Source organism: Balaenoptera physalus (genome assembly GCF_965194825.1).
Source record: "Balaenoptera physalus genome assembly, chromosome: 14".
In the NCBI taxonomy this organism is placed as follows: Eukaryota; Metazoa; Chordata; class Mammalia; order Artiodactyla; family Balaenopteridae; genus Balaenoptera; species Balaenoptera physalus.
Genome location: NC_138893.1, coordinates 57252177 through 57273777, shown reverse-complemented (window position 1 = coordinate 57273777; position 21601 = coordinate 57252177). Strand labels below are relative to the sequence as shown.

The following is a 21601-nucleotide window of genomic DNA, read 5'->3' as shown; positions in this document are numbered from 1 at the left end:
CTTATCTGAATATCATTTTCCCTGAGCTACAAAATGACTTTTAGGGCTAACTCTCATTTCTTTGCTCTCTTATAGTTGGACATTTCTACAATATGCTATAACGATTATAATTGCAACTCTGTAAAAATATGTATGCATTTAAAGAAAGAAGAAAAATAGCATAACATGAAAGTAATTAAGATCATGGAATTATGGGTGCTTTTACAATTTTAATTAAATTTTCCTATAATAGCTTTCCATTTAAAAAATTAAGTTATAAACCAATCATAGAATGAAATTTCCATTTTCATTAAATGATTGGTTTATAACTTTATTTAGAATTTGAGGAATGAACTTAAGAAAATTTCTTTTCTCTAAATACTTTTCTCTGAAATATGAAATTCTTATTCTGTAAATTTGAATAATTAGGGATTCCCTTTTTTGTACATAGACTGGAATAAAGATCTCTTCTTATGAATGTATGTGATAAAGAGAAGGAAAACGTAATTCATTTTTCCAAAATCAGAGTTAACTTTTGTGCTTAATTACATTAATTCCATAATCTTCAATTAAGAATGGATAAATTATGGTAGGAAAACATGAGATGCATGTTATAATTCAAATCTATAGTTTATATTTTTCCATGTGCCCTTCCTCTTTTGTTATATAAAATAATTAAAATAATTTTGTAAAAATGATACTTATTGTAAAATTTTCCAAGTAACGTGAAAAGTACAAATGAGGAAATTAAAAATTACCATATGCCAACCATCAATGACATTAACAAACATAATGTCATTTACCAAATGTCACTGATGCAGAAAGGAATGATGTCTTTGGTTGTCTATATGATTTTGATATCTCTCAGATAAAAGTTGAATGTCAGTATACAGCATAAGACAGACTTTGGAAAACTTTATAGTCTAGCAGTGATTATCTTGTAGTGTTTTGGTAAACACTGCTGTTTACTAATTTCTGCTGTTCAGTGGAAGGAGCTACCTATCTCTGATGACATTCTCAAAGCAGAGCAATGTACTTTTAGAACAATTGAAGGGGAGTAATCAGATGGCTTGCCTGGTGCTGTTTGAATTTATGGTAATGACATTTCAAGTGGTTCTTTTTTTTTAATTTTTAAATTTTTGGCTGTGTTGGGTCTTCATTGCTGTGCACGGGCTTTTCTCTAGTTGGGGGCGGGCTGCTCTTCGTTGCGGTGCACGGGCTTCTCATTGCGGTGGCTTCTCTTGTTGCAGAGCACGGGCCCTAGGCATGCAGGCTTCAGTAGTTGTGGCTCGTGGGCTCTAGAGCGCAGGCTCAGTAGTTGTGGTGCACGGGCTTAGTTGCTCTGCGGCATGTGGGATCTTCCTGAACCAGGGCTTGAACCCATGTCCCCTGCATTGGCAGGCGGATTCTTAACCACTGTACCACCATGGAAGCCCCTCAAGTGGTTCTTATAAGTAGAAAGATCGATTGCAAGCCTTCCCTTTTGGGATCTCCCCTGCGGGCAGCAGGTACAAAAAAACAAAAACCTAGCATTCTATTCATCCACTGTCTTCCAAAATCTTATTAGTATCTTCTCTGATACTATCTTTTTCTACCCTGGTGGATTTAGATCTTTCTTTGCTGTTTTCAATATTTTATAGAAAGCAAATAATGTTTTATATTATAATGACTGGGCAACTTGGTCTTGTTTTCTAGTCGTTCCCACTCAGTTTTCTCTGTTACCATACATATGAAAGAAACTACAATTGATGGAGAGGAGCTTGTTAAAATTGGAAAGTTGAACTTGGTAAGCATCAACCTTAATACCACTGTTTCATTCTTTCTGTTTTTTTTTTCTGGTTTTATTGAGGCATAATTGCCAAATAAAATTATGTATTTAAAATGTACAGTGTGGCAGGATATCCCTTCTCATGGCTGAATAATATTCAAGTGTGTATGTGTGTATCACATCACATCTTCTTTATCTGTTCATTCATCAATGGGTACTTAGGCTGTTTCATACCTTGGTTATTGTGAATAATGCAATGAATGTGGGAGTGCAGATATTTCTTTGACATAGTGATTTCATTTCCTTTGGATACATACCCAGAAGTGGGATTGCTAGGTCAGATGGTAGTTCTATTCCAATGTTTAATTCTTTATCACCTCATAAAGCAGCTTGAAGGTTTGTATTTATAGACAATATTTTTGTAGTCACTGGGTTATTAGGTTTGTAGTGGATTGTTAATTATAGAAAAATTACTGGCTATTTAATATATTTATGTACAATACGAGAATGAAAGTCTTCTATTCCAAATCCAATGGACTGAGAACTTACTTTTATTTTTAAAATTTAAGGTTGATCTTGCAGGAAGTGAAAACATTGGACGTTCTGGAGCAGTTGACAAGAGAGCTCGGGAAGCTGGAAATATCAATCAATCCCTGTTGACTTTGGGAAGGGTTATTACTGCTCTTGTAGAAAGAACACCTCATGTTCCTTATCGAGAATCTAAACTAACTAGAATTCTCCAGGACTCTCTTGGGGGGCGTACAAGAACATCTATAATTGCAACAATTTCTCCTGCATCTCTCAATCTTGAGGTAAGCTCTTTGAAAGGTATCCGGAAGTGTAGTAGCTATAATTCTTATTTAATATCACATATTTTTAAAGTTCATCAATTGGCTTCATTCATTCTATACTACAGTAAAAAGAATCTGGACATTGCATGTGGACATGTAGAGGAGGACACCACTGAAAAAATTGTCTTTCTCCTTTCTGACAGTTTTTAATCTTAAAAAACTACTTACTGGGACTTCCTGGGCACGGTGGTTAAGAATCCGCCTGCCAATACAGGGGACATGAGTTTGAGCCCTGTCCGGGAAGATCCCACATGTCGCGGAGCAACTAAGCCTATGCGCCACAACTACTGAACCTGTGCTCTACAGCCTGCGAGCCACAACTACTGAGCCTGCGTGCCACAACTAATGAAGCCTATGCACCCTAGAGCCCGTGCTCCACAACAAGGGAAGCCACCGCAATGAGAAGCTCACACACTGCAACGAAGAGTAGCCCCCACTCACCGCAACTAGAGAAAGCCAGTGTGCAGCAACGAAGACCCAATGCAGCCAAAAATTAAAAAAAATAGTTACTTAAGGGGGGTGGGATGAATTGGGAGATTGGGAATGACATATATACACTACTGTGTATAAAATAGATAACTAATGAGAACCTACTGTATAGCACAGGGAACTCCACTCAGTGCTCTCTGGTGACCTAAATGGGAAAGAAATCCAAAAAAGAGGGGATATATGTATACATATAGCTGATTCACTTTGCTGTACAGCAGAAACTAACACAACTTTGTAAAGCAATTATACCCCAATTAAAAAAAAACCAAACTAGTTACTTAATTGCATTTTTCCACACAGTCTTCAAAGAAAATTGCTGTGGTCATTAGCAGTGGATGGTCTGATTGAGGACTTAGAAGTGGGTTAAGTGAATGCTACTGTTTTAGAGGCTGCTTAGAGAGCACTGAAGATGGGGTTGGATGTGTGGGAACAGGTAGGAAAACCAAGAGAAACAACAAAGATGGTAAAATCTTTTATTGGGTTATGTGCTTTAAATGGAATTAGGAAAGGTCTCTAACTCCCCTTTCATTTAAAAAAATATCTTTATTGGGATATAATTCACATACCATAAAATTCACCCATTAAAAGTATATAATTCAGTGATTTTACTGTATTCACAGAGCTGTGCAACTATCACCAAAATCTAAGTCTAAACATTTTTTTAAAATTAATTAATTTTATTTATTTATTTTTGGCTGGCTTGGGTCTTTGTTGCTGCACGCAGGCTTTCTCTAGTTGCGGCGAGCCAGGGCTACTCTTTGTTGCGGTGCGTGGGCTTCTCATTGTGGTGGCTTCTCTTGTTGAAAATTAATATTTTCAGTAATTGGCCTTTTCTTTTCATCACAGGAAACTCTGAGTACATTGGAATATGCTCACAGAGCAAAGAACATACTCAATAAGCCTGAAGTTAACCAGAAACTCACCAAAAAAGCTCTGATTAAGGTATTTGTGAATTTTTGTGGAGTAATGTAATCTTGTTTGACAAATGTGAAAATGAGGAACTGAAATAGATAATTGTTAAAAAAATTTATTAAATTGCCTATGGTAAGGCTTTTCATCTAATGATTTGAACTAAATACCCTATGTGTTAAAATGTTTTTCCTAATGCTAATATGTTGACTTTACCAGCTCTATCAAGTCAGCAAAATTTAAGTGTATAATGGTTCTTCAAGGAAGTTTTAATTAGTAGTTCCCTAATGAATAATGATATTGAGCATCTTTTCACATGTTTATTATCCATTTGTATATCTTTTTTTGTGAAATATCTACTAAATCCTTTGCCCAATTTTTAATTGGGTTGTCTTTTTATTAAGTTGTAAAGAGTTGTTCATATCTTCTTGATACAAGCCCTTTATGAGATTGTTTGTAAATATTTCCTCCCAGTCTGGCTTGTCTTTTCCTTTTCTTGGTATTGGTTTTTTTTTTTTTAATTGAAGATTTTATTGAGGTAACTGTAGATTCACATGCAGTTGAAAGAAATAATACAGAGAGATCCTTTGTACATTTTATCAAACAAAATAGTAAAAAATCACCACAGGGGTATTGACATTAATAACAACTCACTGATCTTATTCCCCAGTTTTCCTTGTATTCACGTGTGTGTGTTTAGTTAATGCTATACAATTTTGTCACATGTGTAGGTTCATGGAGCCACCACCACAGTCAAGATACTGAACAGTTCCATCACAATAAGGATTCCTCATTGCCCTTTTATAATCTTTTCCTTCCCACTTTCACCTCCCCTCCCTAATCTCTGCTATCCACTATCTGTACTCTATTTCTAAACCTTTGCCATTTCAAAAGTGTTATTGAATGGAATCATATAGTATGCAAACTTTTGGAATTGCCTTTTTTTTTTTAATATTTATTTATTTACTTTTGTCTGCATTGGGTCGTCGTTGCTGCGCGCGGGCTTTCTCTAGTTGTGGCGAGCGGTGGCTACTCTTTGTTGAGGTGCATGGGCTTCCCATTGCAGTGGCTTCTCTTGTTGCGGAGCACGGGCTCTAGGCGCACAGGCTTCAGTGGTTGTGGCTCGCGGGCTCTAGAGCGCAGGCTCAGTAGTTGTGGTGCACGGGCTTAGTTGCTCTGCGGCATGTGGGATCTTCCCGGACCAGGGCTCGAACCCGTGTCCCCTGCGTTGGCAGGCGGATTCTTAACCTCTGCGCCACCAGGGAAGCCCTGGAATTGCCTTTTTTTCACTCAGCATAATTCCCTGGAGGTTCACCTGACTTGTGCATATCAATAGATTTTCCTTTTTAGTGCTGAGGAATATTCCATGGTATGTGTATACCATACATACAGTTTGTTGTCACATTCACCTGTTGAAACACATATGGGCTGATTTCAATTTTTCACAATTATAAATAAAACTGCTTTGATCATTTGTTTACAGTAATTTGTGTACACATAAATATTCATTTTTCTGGGATGATTGCCCAAGAGTATAATTGTTGTATGGTAATTGAATGATAAGTTTTTAAGGAACTGCCAAGCTGTTTTCCAGAGCGGCTGTACCATTTTACATTCCCACTAGCAATGTATGAGTCATCTAGTTTCTCCACATCCTTACCAGCATTTGGTGTTGTAACTATTTTTTATTTTAATCATTCTGATGAGTATGATAGGTAATAAATAATATCTCACTGTGGTTTTAACTTACATTTCTGTACTGGCTAATGATGTTGAACGTCTTTTCATGTTCTTATTTGCTGTTTGTTACCCTCTTTGGTGAAATGCCTGTTCATGTTTTTACGCCCATTTTCTAATTGGATTATTTGTTGTGGTGGTGGTGGTTTGAAAGCTTTGAATATATTCTACATACTAGTCCTTTTTCACAAACATGGTTTGCAATTATTATCCCCCAGGCTGTACTTGTCTTCTCATCCTCTTCTTATGGGCTTTTGCAGAGCAAGTGTTTATGATTTCGATGTGGTCTAATTTGTCAATTTTTTTCTTTTATGCATTGTGTTTTTGGTGTCAATTGCAAGAACTCTTTGCCTACCTCTAGATCCTGAAGATTTTTTCCTTTTTTTTTTTTAAATGAAGGTTTTGTATTTCTACATCTCACATTTAATTTCATGATCCATTTTGAGTTGATTTTTGTATAAGGCGTAAGACTTAGATCAAGGTACATTTTTTTCACCTATGGGGTGTCTGGATGGCTTTAGCATTCTTTGTTGAAAAAGCTATGTTTTCTCCATTAAACTGATTTTGCACCATTGTGAAAAATCAGTTGGGTATATTTGTGTGGGCACATGTCTGGGCTTTCTATTCTGTTCCATTGATTTATGTCTGTCCCTCCACTAATATACAGTTTTATTTTATTTTATTTTTTTATTTTTAAAAATTTTTTTATATACAGTTTTAATTACTGTAGCTTTTTAAAAAAAATTTTTATTGGCGTATAGTTGATTTACAATGTTGTGTTAATTTCAGGTGTACAGCAAAGTGTAATATCTCTTGGAATCAGGTAGACAGTTTAAAGGAAGTTTATTTGAGAAAACCTCTTTTTTCATAAAGAGCCTCAAAATTGTCAGGACCTGAGGAAAACTACAGTGATTTTATAGTCATTGTTTTTAAAATGCCAGGCTCCTTTATAAGCATTAATTTTATTTAGACACTTGAATTTTTGAACCCTAATGTTATTATTAAATCTAAAATATTTAACAGTAATTCTTTAAGATGATAAAATATTCGGTCATTTTAAAAATTTCAATTGTTTCAGTGTATATTTTTAATAGTTTGTTTTAGGATCCAATTAAGGTTTACCCTTTGCAACTTTTGGATCTATCTTTAGGTTTCAATACATTGGTTCTTCTTCCATCTACTTTCCCTCTTATAATGTATTTGTGGAAGTATCTGTATTATTGTCCTGTAGAAGTTTCCTATACTATCTTGACATGTTCTATTCTTCGTATTTTCTATAAATTGGTAGTTGGATTTTGAGGCTTGATAGATGCAGGTTTTATTTATTTATATATTTTTGGCCAAACTACTTCATAGGTGGTGGTATATTCTCCCACTAGGAAGCACATAATGTGTGGTTCTTTCTCTTTTTGAGGGGAATTGATTATATTCAAGTGACGATCCATTAGTTCTTTAACGATCGCAAAATGATAATTTTCTAATTCAATTATTCTTTCTTAGTTGATTGCTGGACTACCTCTATAAAGAGGAACTTTCCCTCAGCTACCCAAGTGTATAATTCTTATAGGAAAGGCAGGACAAATGCTTGATTCATTTCCTTTGACAGTTTTGAGAATAATGAGTTGGTTTCCCAGCTTTCTTAATATCATTATAAACTCATGGACTTAAAACATTTGTGCTTACCAATTGTAGTTAATATCCTCGCTGATGTTCAAACTGTCCCGTCTTTGATCAGTGGGTACCTCTTAAGTGGGTTCTTGAGTCCTTTTCACTAGCCTAGGCTTCTTTGGCTTTCTTCCTATTTTCTTTGACAAGATGTTGCAGGTTCATCCTGAATGTTTCTTGCTCCAGTCCTAGAGTCAGACACTTCTCTAAGAAATCCTGGTTCCTTTTAATGCGAGATGCTATTTAGAGACCAACCTGGGTACTGGAGGTTGTGTTTTTTCTTCAGAAGCCTGTATTTTTATAATGAGTGCATTTAAAGGAGTTTTGGAAGCTGTTGAAACACTTTATTCTAAACAGAGTAATATTGAATGAAAAGTATGGTTATGACTTTTTACCATACATTTTTATGCTTTAAAAAACATAGGAGGGCTAACTTTGTTTTATTTATTGCATATCCTCCCCAAACTGAAGTGCTAAATTGACATGACATTCTTCTTGCATAGGAGTATACAGAAGAGATAGAGCGTCTGAAACGAGATCTTGCTGCAGCCCGTGAAAAAAATGGAGTGTACATTTCTGAAGAAAATTTCAGGTAAGCCCTTGGCTATGGAAATTAATTTCTAAGAATAAGCATTTTCTGGTAATAGGCTATTTGAAGTGCCTCCTATAGATGCTTCTTTTCGTTTTGACATTAACAAGTAGTTATGAAACTGTTTAAAACTCTTTTTATGTAACTTTATTTTTAGATAATGATAGATTCATATGAAGTTGCAAGAAGAGTACAGAGGTTCTATGTATTTTTCACCCAGTTTCCCACATCTTAAGTCACTGTTTGTACAGTATCAAAACTGGGAAATTGACACTAGTACAATGTGTGTGTATAATTCTACCTCATTTTATCACATTTGTAGATTTGCTATAGTTCTACAGTTAAGATGCAGATTTATCCTATCATTACAGACATCTTGCTCCTGCTACCCCTCTGTAGTGATATTCATTCACCCTTCTTCCCCAGTGATCCCTAACCCCTGGCAACCACTAATCTGTTCACTTTTTTTTTTTTTTAATTTTTATTTATTTATTTATTTATTTGGCTGTGTCGGGTCTTCGTTGCGGCATGCAGGATCTTAGTTGCGGCACATGGGCTTCTCTCTAATTGTGGCGCGCAGGCTCAGTAGTTGTGGCATGCGAGCTTAGTTGCCCCGCAGCATGTGGGATCTTAGTTCCCCGACCAGGGATCGAACCCGCATCCTCTGCATTGGAAGGCGGATTCTTAACCACTGGACCACCAGGGAATTCCCTCTGTTCACTTTTTAACCCTGGAGTAGTTTGTTTTAAGGAAAGCTTCTACTGAAGCTTCATGTAGAAACAACAATAATAACAGAGGCAGAAGGCAAGTGGGATGCTAAGGATTATAACTTGAAAATTCCTGAATGCGTTTATCCTTGAAGATACTAAGGAGGGTGACTTTCACAGGGCATTCCTGATAATAACCAAAAGCATTTTAATATAACCTTTTACTCTTTTATAGATGTTACATTACATGATCATTCTAATGGTGTATAAATCATTTAATAAACTCATTTTTTCCATTTATTTTCAATTACCATAATGTGCTATATCCTCCTGATCGTTGTTCATATGTTAGTTTTCCAAATGCTCCAATTTATATTGTGTATTTATATTGTGTAGGGTATTAAACAATAATTCTCCTTTTATTCTTCCTATGTGACTTTAGTTTTGTTTGTTCCTTTCATGGCCCATACCCAGTTGGCAAAAACATTTTTACAAAAATCTTTTGTAAATTTGTACTTAATTCTTAAACTTGGTATTTTAAAATGTTTTCTTTTTTCTGTTTCTCTGGTTTTCAGATATACCTCTACCATACACACTAGTGCTGCATTATTTTTTTTCAAGCGTTCACTTTACAGGTGTCCCTATTTCTATCATTTTAATATTTTTTATATGTTATATCTTACTCAATAAAAACATTTTATATTTTAAGTTTGGTATCAGAATGCTAGAAAACCGAACTTAAACTGACTTAAAACAGCAAGGATATTTAGTCCAGTAACTGAAGGATCCTGTTTCCTGTCCTGAGTGGTAACTTTCTTCTAGGGCTAGCTGTTCATCAAGGAAGATGGTCAGCAGCAGAACAGCTACCTTCTCTCGTTCATGTCTCGTGTGGATGAGAGGCTGCCTGTCCTTTAACCATCAAGACTGGCCAGGGGAACATCACTTGTCGATTAGTTTAGTCCTCAGTTATGTCCTTGTATGAACCCATACAAAGGCAAAGGAGTTGAATTTCCCTGATTGTCTTGAGCCAGTCAGGCTTATTCCCTGGATTTAGGGATGGATTTAGCTCCCCACCCCGACCCCGGCACCCATACAGGTTGGCTGCTGTACAGTCAGGGGAGAGTAATTCCCCAGAGGAAATCTGGATGCTGGAAATAGGTGCTTAGTAGGCAACCGGTGGATATCTACAAGTGGTTTTGTCTCTTGATTTGCTAATATGGTATCTTCTGCTGTTAATAGTCAAACGTTGGACACTGCAGACTAATTTTCTTATCTTCTGTTCATCTCTTTGATGTAGTTTAGATTAAGAAATAACTTTAGTTTGTCCATCCCATTATTTTAAGGACAGTGTGTACTCATAATAGGCATGAGGCATGATCTGAAATAAAGTTCATTCTGAAAAAGCTCTTAGAATTATTATACTATAAGTCAGAGAAGGATCACAAAAGCTGCAGCCAACATTTAAACATCTATCCCAAGTTTAATAGACCTTTTAAAACTATATTAAAACTATATCACTCCCTCCAGCCTCTGCCTACTCCAGCTGGCCTGCCATAGCCACCCAGCACATGCTGTCTGCACAGGGGATGTGTCTATACAAGGACATCCATGCCTGTAAGACTGGGAGAGGTAGTATACTAATTGGAAAAGATATATGTTCCCATATGTTCATTGCAGCACCATTTATAATAGTTAAGATGTGGAACCAACCTAAGTGTCCATTGACAGATGAATAAAGAAGATGTGATACATAAATCATGAAATACTACACAGCATGAAAAAGAATGAAATCTTGCCATTAATGACAACATGGATAGATCTAGAGTGTATTATGCTAAGTGAAATGAGCCAGATAAAAACAAATTTATGATTTTACTTGTATGTCGAATCTAAAAAACCAAACAAATGAACAAACATAATAAAACAGAAACAGACTCATAGATACAGAGGACAAATTGGTGGTTCCCAGTGAGGAGGGTGGTGAGGGAGTGGGCAAAAGAGGTGAAGGGGATTAAGGGGTACAAAATTCCAGTTATATAAGTAAGTCACAGGGATGTAATCTAAAGCATAGGGAATATAGCCAATAATATTGTAATAACTTTATATGATGACGGATGGTAACTAGACTTATTGTGGTGACCATTTTGTGATGTATAAAAATATCAAATCACTGTGTTGTACACCTGAAACTAATATAATATTGTAAGTCAATTATACTTCAATTAAAAATTATTTATCAAAACTATATCATTCATTAAATAACAATGTTGCATCCCTCTTGTATATTCAGTATAGGAAAAGCATTTCAAATATCCCATTCTACTTTAAAGAGCTATTTCCAATAAAGAACTAATATAGTTATCAAAAAACTGTTAGAATTAACTCTCCTCTTATACTTCAGTTCTGTCTTTTCCTTTAATTAACAATATCTCTAGCTAATAATTTGAAGAAATCTACATTCTTAAAATTCTTTGCCATTTAAGCACAGTGTGGAATAGAAAATGATTGGTAGTTACGAGGGAACTAGAAGAATGCAAAAGATAGCACTGACTTCTGAAACTTGCTAATGCTCAAAAAATCAGAGAGCCCCGTTAAAGCAGACCAGAATTATCTGGTCCAAAATGTCAGTAGTGCTAAGGCTGAGGAACTGTGCTTTAGAGAACAATCGTTTATCTCATGAGGATTTTTGCGGTGGTGTGACAGTGGTATGTGTGTGTATGGGGGTATGGGTGCTGGGGGCAGGGGGTGTAATTGCTCTATATACATACTTTAGTTTCCCAGGTTTTAGCCCCTTACCTCAACCCTTCCTCCTGTGACACCTCATGCCTTCACATCACAAGCCTCTCCTGGAGTCTTTGTGTCTGGTTTATACTTTATATTCCTGATTCCTGATAGACACCTAGCTGTATGTCCCACCTCTACTTTTTTTATGTGGGTTATAATCTTCTGTCTTCTTTGTAGCTTCTTAAATTATATATACACACATGTTTTTTCCCCCTCATAGGTAGGGATTCTCAGTTTCAAAATGGAGAAAACAAGAAAAAGTCTATTTATAAACCAAGGACAAAGAATACATTTGTTTTCTGCACTTAGTATCTATCGCTTGACACTTAGGCATCATTGTCAAGATAGTGATAAATGGTAGAGATTATATGTAACTGCCTCAATTGTGTTAGAATAAATTTTATAAGAATTATGAAAAAATATTAATTGTCAAACTCCTTTTAAATTTTATTTTAGAGCCATGAGTGGAAAACTAACTGTTCAAGAAGAACAAATTGTAGAATTGCTTGAAAAAATTGCTGCTGTTGAGGAAGAGCTAAGTAGGGTAAGCATTCAAAACTGTATTGAATATCATGCAAAAAGCAAATATTAAAAGACAATTTCAGAAGGTGAGGAACCTGATATTTTTTCTTTAAGATTTTTTTTTCTTGCTGACCTTTAAACTAAAAGTAAGTTGTATCACAATTTTTTTACTATCATCAATGATAATGAAGAAGCTATTTTGACACATATTAATGCAACATTTTAAGAAATTAACTGAATTGTACAATTTAATGTTAAAGCTAAATAGTGAATGCTGAGACATCAACATGTTTATCAGCTGAGGAAATGCAGATGTTGGGAGAAACCAGATGTTAAATAACTAAGGTAGAAGGACCTGACCCTTCAGTGCCACCCTCACACTGGCAGTGTTGGAAGGAATCTGAAGAATTAACACCACTGCATTAGACCTATTACTTGTTTTTTGTTTGTTTGTTTGTTGCATGGCTTGTGGGATCTTAGTTCCCTAACCAGGGATCGAACCTGTGCCCCCTGCACTGGAAGTGCAGAGTCCTAACCACTGGACTGCCAGGGAGCTACCCTGTTACTTACTTGTTTTTAATGAATTTATAGGAAGAAACCAGATGCCGTATAAAATGTTCTAACCTACCTGGTAACTTGTTACAACTTTTACATGGAAATAATTTGTTTGGTTCTTCTGATATTATATTATGAACTAGCCAGGTATCTCAACAACCAGTTCAGCATTTTTTAATTCTTAAAAAAAAAATGTTTAATGTGTTATATATAGGTTACAGAATTGTTTATGGATAATAAAAATGAACTTGACCAGTGTAAATCTGACCTGCAAAATAAGACACAGGAACTTGAAACCACTCAAAGACATTTACAAGAAACTAAATTACAGCTTGTTGAAGAAGAATATTTCACATCAGCTTTGGAAAGTACTGAGGAGAAACTTCATGATACTGCCAGCAGGGTTTGTCCTTTGTTTTAATTTGTACTTGCATTAAAGAAATTAAAGAATGGGTAGAAGTAACTCTTAGCTTAAGCGTTAATTGTGAAATTCTATTTATTCACCCCAAATGATACTTCCATCCATTTAAGAAACATTATTTTACTATTTAGTATAAATTTTCTTCACTGGAGATGCTAATTTAAGAAAAAAACTATTCCTAAAGTTTTGAAAGTAGAACATGACTTTAATATACTTTGTGGATGTTTAGAATAATGGTGTTGTAATGCTTTACCTGTGGTCATGGTTGAGATTAATCAGTCTTCAAGAATTTAGTATCGTCTAATGAGTATTCAATTTTTTATTAGGTGTACTTTTCCTAGGAATTAGTAACACATAATGGGGAAAAAAATTTGTGAGGGAGCATAATTACTAAAATAGATTGGCAAAATCAGTTTTCCTTGTCTAGATGGCTAGGGGAGGGGAAATAAACATTCCTGGATAAATTAGCATAAGTTTAAAATTTTCTTGTGATACAATATATAAAATTTACTAGTTCTTATCAGGAGAAATCCTTATGAAGCACAGATATTTTCATTAGACTGCTTTTGTCATATCCATCTTATCAACACTTATTTTTAAAAATCATATATAGTTGCTTAACACAGTTGAAGAAACTACAAAAGATGTATCTGGTCTCCATTCTAAACTGGATCGTAAGAAGGCAGTTGATCAGCACAATGCAGAAGCTCAGGATATTTTTGGCAAAAACCTGAATAGTCTGTTTAATAGTATGGAAGAATTAATTAAGGATGGCAGCACAAAACAAAAGGCCATGCTAGAAGTTCATAAAACCTTGTTTGGTAAGTTCAGGCATTTTTAATTCTATTCTTTGTGTGTTTAGTGTGAGACTAATTTAAAAACTGATAATTAAATATCATAAAAACTCAGGTGACAGTGTCATTAGTCCCTACAATGCACACACTATTCAGACTAGGGATTAATGCCTTTGAATTAAAACAAATGTTAGTTGAGTTTTTTCTATAAAACTCATATTACATATCTTGTTACATATCTTGTGTTTCCTTATTGAAATTTTCTGTGCATAAACATTCTCCAACTTTTTTTTCTTTTGAGAATGTGTATTTTGAATGTTTGCTATATTGTCAGAATATGTGGGTATTATTTTTAACCATAACCATTGTTGTTATCTTCATTTAGGAAAGTAAGTATCCATTCGTTTATTATTATTTTAAATTTATTTATGTATGTATGTATGTACGTATGGCTACGTTGGGTCTTCATTGCTGCGCGTGGGCTTTCTCTAGTTGCGGCGAGCCGGGGCTACTCTTCATTGCTGTGTGTAGTCCTCTCATTGCGGTGGCTTTTCTTATTGCGGAGCATGGGCTCTAGGCTCCTGGGCTTCAGTAGTTGTGGCACACGGGCTCGGTAGTTGTGGCTCGCGGGCTCTAGAGCACAGGCTCAGTAGTTGTGGTGCACAGGCTGAGTTGCTCCCTGGCATGTGGGATCTTCCCGACCAGGGCTCAAACCTGTGTCCCCTGCATTGGCAGGCGGATTCTTAACCACTGCGCCACCAGGGAAGTCCCCCATTTGTTTATTATTAAAGTATTGTCTTCACTATAGAAAAGTTGGAAGATGCAGAAATGTAAAAAATTGTAAAAATCACCTAGAGTCTAGTCACTCTAAGCTAACCACTAAAAATTTTGTTTATTGATTTCTAGTTTCTCTTCTTTAATCTACAGTAATACTGTGTATTACCTTCAGTTAGAGATTAGTTTTTAGAATATTCTAACTCTTGATTTACACTGAGTTACAGTTTTGGGTCTGATACATCTACAGATGTGCCAAGTGCTTACTGAGTACTGCAGGAACGTATTTAATTTATATTTACAATAATTCCATGCTTATGTAGTGAGGCAATTATTTTAAGCTTATTTGTTATTACAAATTTCCACAACAAGGATATAATTTTGCCAACCTCTTTGAAGGTTGTATTTGTATTTAAATATATTTATTGCCGAGTTTAAATCTTTTTTCTTTTTTCTTTTTGGTATAGGTAACCTGCTGTCTTCCAGTGTCTCTGCACTAGACACAATTACTACAACAGCACTTGGATCTCTCACATCTGTTCCAGAAAATGTGTCTACACTTGTTTCTCAGATTTCTAATATGATATTAAAAGAACAGTCATTAGCAGCAGAAAGTAAAACTGTACTTCAGAAATTGATTGTTAGTAAATCTCTTATTTTTGAAGGGTTACATTTGATAAGTCTTCAAAAACAATGTTAACTGCTATTCTTTCATCTTAAGCTTTACTAGACACAATGGTAAACATATCACTTTAAGAGAGTAGGTTTATATTTTTAAAGGCAAATCTCTTCATTGTTTTTTTCTCCCAGAAAGATTAATTTCCAAACGCATATATACAACTTTTGAAACTTTTTTCACTTAAATCCTGTAACATAAAGAGTAGGAGTTAGTAAGCCTTTTAATAACTAGAAAGAGTAGGTTTAGCTCCACATGAATTCAAGGGACCCATGACTTGTTAGCTGGCTCAGAAATTGGTCATTCATCTTTTCCTCAAGGGTCCTGGAATAGTCATGCTAATGTTACACTGACCCAACCAGGAGATATTAGGTAGTTAATTTTAAAACTACAGAAATACAGAAAAATATACAAGAAAAATGACTTATAGAATTTGGAGAATGTATATAATAATTTGTGGTGTCAGGTATGTGTGGTCAAGCCCTTCTGGACTTTAACTGTGAGGCTGTTTTTCATCATTCTGTAGAAGCCAGCCATCTAATTACACAATGTTGTTTACCTTTTCCATACTTGATTTGTATATACCCTTTATTTTGTAATTGTATCATTTGTCTAGGAAGTTCTTGGTCATCTCACTTTTTTTTCTTTGTACAGGCTCTCTGCCTCCCTTTTTGAGTTTAACAATGTTTGTTGAACATTTTCCAAGTGAATACTGCCAATGTTCAATGACACTGCCTAAATTCAGTGCTGTATGACATTATTTGGTAGATTTCTTCAGTCACCCAAATTTAACAAAGTTAAAAGATACTCTGTTGGTACTTTTTGGAAATTGATTCATTCACTAAATGGTAGTCTGTATTTATTGATGTCTTTCTATCAAGCTATAAGCAAGCTTGAGTCTGAGGAGATGATTGCTGCTCCCACAGAATGAGTTGAAATTAGTATGCTTGCTCTTCTTTCAAAAGAAAACCAGTACCCTTTTAAGTATTTACTAATTATTTCTGTTATAGTTCCTCATGCTTGCCCTAGTAAAAGGAGCTTGGTTCAGAATTGTTTTCTTCTTTTTATAAAAATTCCCAATCTACAGTACTTTCTCAACTCTTCTATGTAACTTGACAAGAACAAGAACCTTGACAAGTTCTTCTGATACAATAGGATATAAGTTGCCAGGTCTTCAAATTTAAATACCTCCAGCCCAAGGCCTACTCTTGAAGACTATTTGGTTTCAGCCTTTTTGACTTAGTAACCTAAACTTGTTTGAGATTTATTTCGTTAAAATATAGTTGTAGGTGTTTTTTTTTTCTTCCTTTGTTTGCAATGCTGAAATCTTATCAAATGACTGTCATTTTCCTCTCATCTGAATTCTTCTGACTTCTGTTGCATTAGACTGTTAAAAATCTATTGTACATGAAGCAACCATTTTCGTAATTACTGTATGCAGGATTAAGTAATTTATGATGAATATAAACTCTAGTAATAAATAGGCTCTGTAGGGTATACAGAATAGAGAATGGATACGTAGGATTTTAATATGCATGTGTTCAGTTAACACAGTATTTAAGATATTATCATTTATTTAACCAGCCAGATTTATGGAAGTGAAAATATTCTTTTTAAAGAGTTGTTTGTTTATTTTCAAAACCAGAATGTACTTAAGAGTGACCTCCTCAGTTCACTGGAAACAGTTTTATCCCCCACTGTGGTATCTATACTGGAAATCAATAATCAACTAAAGCATATTTTCAAGACTTCATTGATACTGGCTAATAAGGTAACAAATATTCCTATTATCTCAAATTGTTGTTTAAGAAAGAAACTCTGTCTGTGGCCACATCTAGAGAGATGTCTACATGCAAAACCCATGGGTTGTGAGAAGGAATCTGGAAGAGGGAGGAGATAGGATGCTCTCTGCCATTGATGTGGTCAGTAGAATCATGGTGAAGAAAAATAAGAGGGAATGATCTTCAAGATAAATATTTAACTTCACATAGTAGCATATATAGCGGTCTATCATGGTGGGTGAGGAAGATATACATATGAACGTATACCCATATATGTATGCATAAATGCCTCAACATGGATAATAAAAAATCTCTGAAAGTGTTTAGAAATAGTAACAATCAACTCTCAGAGGTGGGAGTGGGACTGGGTGAGGTTCTAGGGGCTGAAGGGGAAAGGGACTTTTCTCTGCATACTGTTTTCTACCTTTTCTATTTTGTATGTATTCAAAAAAATAAAAATAAATAAATAAATAAACTTAAGACCTTTTTAAAAAAATTTTTATTTATTTATTTATTTATTTATTTTTGGCTGTGTTGGGTCTTTGTTTCTGTGCGAGGGCTTTCTCCAGTTGCGGCAAGCGGGAGCCACTCTTCATCGTGGTGCGCGGGACTCTCACTGTCGCGGCCTCTCTTGTTGCGGAGCACAGGCTCCAGACGCGCAGGCTCAGTAGTTGTGGCTCACGGGCCTAGTTGCTCCGCGGCATGTGGGATCCTCCCAGACCAGGGCTCGAACCCGTGTCCCCTGCATTGGCAGGCAGATTCTCAACCACTGCGCCACCAGGGAAGCCCAAAACATTTTTAATTTAAGAAAAGAAATTAATTTTTTTAACATCTTTATTGGAGTATAATTGCTTTACAATGGTGTGTTAGTTTCTGCTGTATAACAAAGTGAATCTGCTATACATATACATACATCCCCATACCTCCTCCCTCTTGCATCTCCCTCCCACCCTCCCTAACCCACCCCTCTAGGTGGACACAAAGCACTAAGCTGATTTCCCTGTGCTATGTGGTTGCTTCCTGCTAGCTATCTCTTTACATTTGGTAGTGTATATATGTCCATGCCACTCTCTTACTTCGTCCCAGCTTACCCTTCCCCCTTCCCGTGTCCTCAAGTCCATTCTCTATGTCTGTGTCTTTATTCCTGTCCTGCCCCTAGGTTCTTCAGAACCATTTTTTTTTTTTTAGATTCCATATATATGTGTTAGCATATGGTATTTGTTTTTCTCTTTCTGACTTACTTTGCTCTGTATGACAGACTCTAGGTCCATCCACCTCACTACAAATAACTCAATTTCATTTCTTTTTATGGCTGAGTAATATTCCATTGTATATATGTGCCACATCTTCTTTATCCATTCATCTGTTGATGGACACTTAGGTTGTTTCCATGTCCTGGCTATTGTAAATAGAGCTACAGTGAACATTGTGGTACATGTATCTTTTTGAATTATGGTTATCTCAGGTTATATGCCCAGTAGTGGGATTGCTGGGTCATATGGTAGTTCTATTTTTACTTTTTTAAGGAACCTCCATACCGTTCTCCATAGTGGCTGTATCAATTTACATTCCCACCAACAGTGCAAGAGGGTTCCCTTTTCTCCACACCCTCTCCAGCATTTGTTGTCTGTAGATTTTTGATGATGGCCATTCTGACTGGGGTGAGGTGATACCTCATTGTAGTTTTGATTTGCATTTCTCTAATGATTAGTGATGTTGAGCATCCTTTCATGTGTTTATTGACAATCTGTATATCTTCTTTGGAGAAATGTCTATTTAGGTGTTCTGCCCATTTTTGGATTGGGTTGTTTGTTTTTTTCATATTGAGCTGCATGAGCTGCTTGTAAATTTTTGAGATTAATCCTTTGTCAGTTGCTTCGTTTGCAAATATTTTCTCCCATTCTGAGGGTTGTCTTTTGGTCTTGTTTATGGTTTCCTTTGCTGTGCAAAAGCTTTTAAGTTTCATTAGGTCCCATTTGTTTATTTTTGTTTTTATTTCCATTTCTCTAGGAGGTGGGTCAAAAAGGATCTTGCTGTGATTTATATCATAGGGTGTTCTTCCTATATTTCCTCTAACAGTCTTATAGTGTCCAGTCTTACATTTAGATCTTTGATCCATTTTGAGTTTATTTTTGTGTATGGTGTCAGGGAGTGTTCTAATTTCATTCTTTTACATGTAGCTGTCCAGTTTTCCCAGCACCACTTAGTGAAGAGGCTGTCTTTTCTCCATTGTATACTCTTGCCTCCTTTATCAAAGATAAGGTGACCATATATGTGTGGCTTTATCTCTGGGCTTTCTATCCTGTTCCATTGATCTATATTTCTGTTTTTAAGCCAGTACCATATTGTCTTGATTGCTGTAGCTTTGTAGTATAGTCTGAAGTCTGGGAGCCTGATTCCTCCAGCTCCGTTTTTCGTTCTCAAGATTGCTTTGGCTATTCGGGGTCTTTTGTGTTTCCATACAAACTGTGAAATTTTTTGTTCTAGTTCTGTGAAAAATGCCATTGGTAGTTTGATAAGGATTGCATTGAATCTGTAGATTGCTTTGGGCAGTTGAGTCATTTTCACAATGTTGATTCTTCCAATCCAAGAACATGGTATATCTCTCCATCTATTTGTATCATCTTTAATTTCTTTCATCAGTGTCTTATAGTTTTCTGCGTACCTGTCTTTTGTCTCCTTAAGGTTTATTCCTAGGTATTTTATTCTTTTTGTTGCAGTGGTAAATGGGAGTGTTTCCTTAATTTCTCTTTCAGATTTTTCATCATTAGTGTATAGGAATGCAAGAGATTTCTGTGCATTAATTTTGTATCCTGCAACTTTACCAGATTCATTGATTAGCTCTAGCAGTTTTCTGGTAGCATCTTTAGGATTCTTTATGTAGTGTCATGTCTCTGCAAAGAGTGACAGCTTTACTTCTTTTCCGATATGGATTCCTTTTATTTCTTTTTCTTCTCTGAGTGCTGTGGCTAAAACTTCCAAAACTATGTTGAATAATAGTGGTGAGAGTGGACAACCTTGTCTTGTTCCTGATCTTAGAGGAAGTGGTTTCAGTTTTTCACCACTGAGAATGATGTTTGCTGTGGGTTTGTCATATATGGCCTTTAGTATGTTGAAGTAATTTCCTCTAGGCCACCTTCTGGAGGGTTTTTATCATAAATGAGTGTTGAATTTTGTCAAAAGCTTTTTCTGCATCTATTGAGATGATCATATGGTCTTTCTCCTTCAATATGTTAATATGGTGTATCACATTGATTGATTTGCGTATACTGAAGAATCCTTGCATTCTTGGGATAAAGCCCACTTGATCATGGTGTATGATCCTTTTAATGTGCTGCTGGATTCTGTTTGCTAATATTTTGCTAAAGATTTTTGTATCTATGTTCATGAGTGATATTGGCTTGTAGTTTTCTTTCTTTGTGACATCTTTGTCTGGTTTTGGTATCAGGGTGATGGTGGCCTCGTAGAATGTGTTTGGAAGTGTTCCTCCCTCTGCTATATTTTGGAAGAGTTTGAGAAGGATAGGTGTTAGCTCTTCTCTAAATGTTTGATAGAATTCGCCTGTGAGGCTATCTTACCCTGGGCTTTTCTTTGTTGGAAGATTTTTTTTTTTTAACATCTTTATTGGAGTTTTGGAAGATTTTTAATCTCAGTCTCAATATCAGTGCTTGTGATTGGTCTGTTTATATTTTCTATTTCTTCCTGGTTCAGTCTTGGAAGGTTGTGCTTTTCTAAGAATTTGTCCATTTCTTCCAGGTTGTCCATTTTATTGGCATAGAGTTGCTCATAGCAATCTCACATGATCCTTTGTATTTCTGCAGTGTCAGTTGTTACTTCTACGTTTTCATTTCTAATTCTATTGATTTGAGTCTTCTCCCTTTTTTTCTTGATGAGTCTGGCTAATGGTTTATCAATTTTGTTTATCTTCTCAACCAGCTTTTAGTTTTATTGATCTTTGTTATTGTTTCCTTCATTTCTTTTTCATTTATTTCTGATCTGATCTTTATGATTTCTTTCCTTATGCTAACTTTGGGGTTTTTTTGTTCTTCTTTCTCTAATTGCTTTAGGTGTAAGGTTAGGTTGTTTATTTGAGATGTTTCTTGTTTCTTGAGGTAGGCTTGTATCTCTATAAACTTCCCTCTTAAAACTGCTTTTGCTGCATCCCATAGGTTTTGGGTCATCGTGTTTTCATTGTCATTTGTTTCTAGGTATTTTTTGATTTCCCCTTTGATTTCTTCAGTGATCTCTTGGTTATTTAGTAGTGTATTGTTTAGCCTCCACATGTTTGTATTTTTTACAGATTTTTTCCTGTAATTGATATCTAGTCTCATAGCATTGTGGTCAGAAAAGATACCTGATATGATTTCGATTTTCTTAAATTTACCAAGGCTTGATTTGTGACCCAAGATATGATCTATCCTGGAGAATGTTCCATGAGCACTTGAGAAGAAAATGTATTCTGTTGTTTTTGGATGGAATGTCCTATAAATATCAATTAAGTCCATCTTGTTTAATGTATCATTTTAAGCTTGTGTTTCCTTATTTATTTTCATTTTGGATGATCTGTCCATTGGTGAAAGTGGGGTGTTAAAGTCCCCTA

General features: G+C 35.5%; 1 protein-coding gene and 1 long non-coding RNA gene across 3 annotated transcripts in view; both read left to right on the top strand.

The window, feature by feature from the left end:
* The window catches only part of LOC309642397, a 152479-nt gene that overhangs the window by 23687 nt on the left and 107191 nt on the right, over positions 1-21601 (top strand). The gene's annotated exons all lie outside the window — the stretch shown is intronic.
* The window catches only part of KIF11 (kinesin family member 11), a 79875-nt gene that overhangs the window by 7235 nt on the left and 51039 nt on the right, over positions 1-21601 (top strand). For both annotated transcript variants that reach the window (XM_082423639.1, XM_082423640.1), the window contains exons 7-15: positions 1675-1765; positions 2317-2559; positions 3934-4029; positions 7902-7990; positions 11935-12022; positions 12770-12958; positions 13590-13797; positions 15012-15184; positions 16866-16991. In XM_082423639.1, coding sequence (XP_082279765.1) covers positions 1675-1765; positions 2317-2559; positions 3934-4029; positions 7902-7990; positions 11935-12022; positions 12770-12958; positions 13590-13797; positions 15012-15184; positions 16866-16991 — 1303 coding nt within the window. The remainder of the gene's footprint in view (positions 1-1674; positions 1766-2316; positions 2560-3933; positions 4030-7901; positions 7991-11934; positions 12023-12769; positions 12959-13589; positions 13798-15011; positions 15185-16865; positions 16992-21601) is intronic.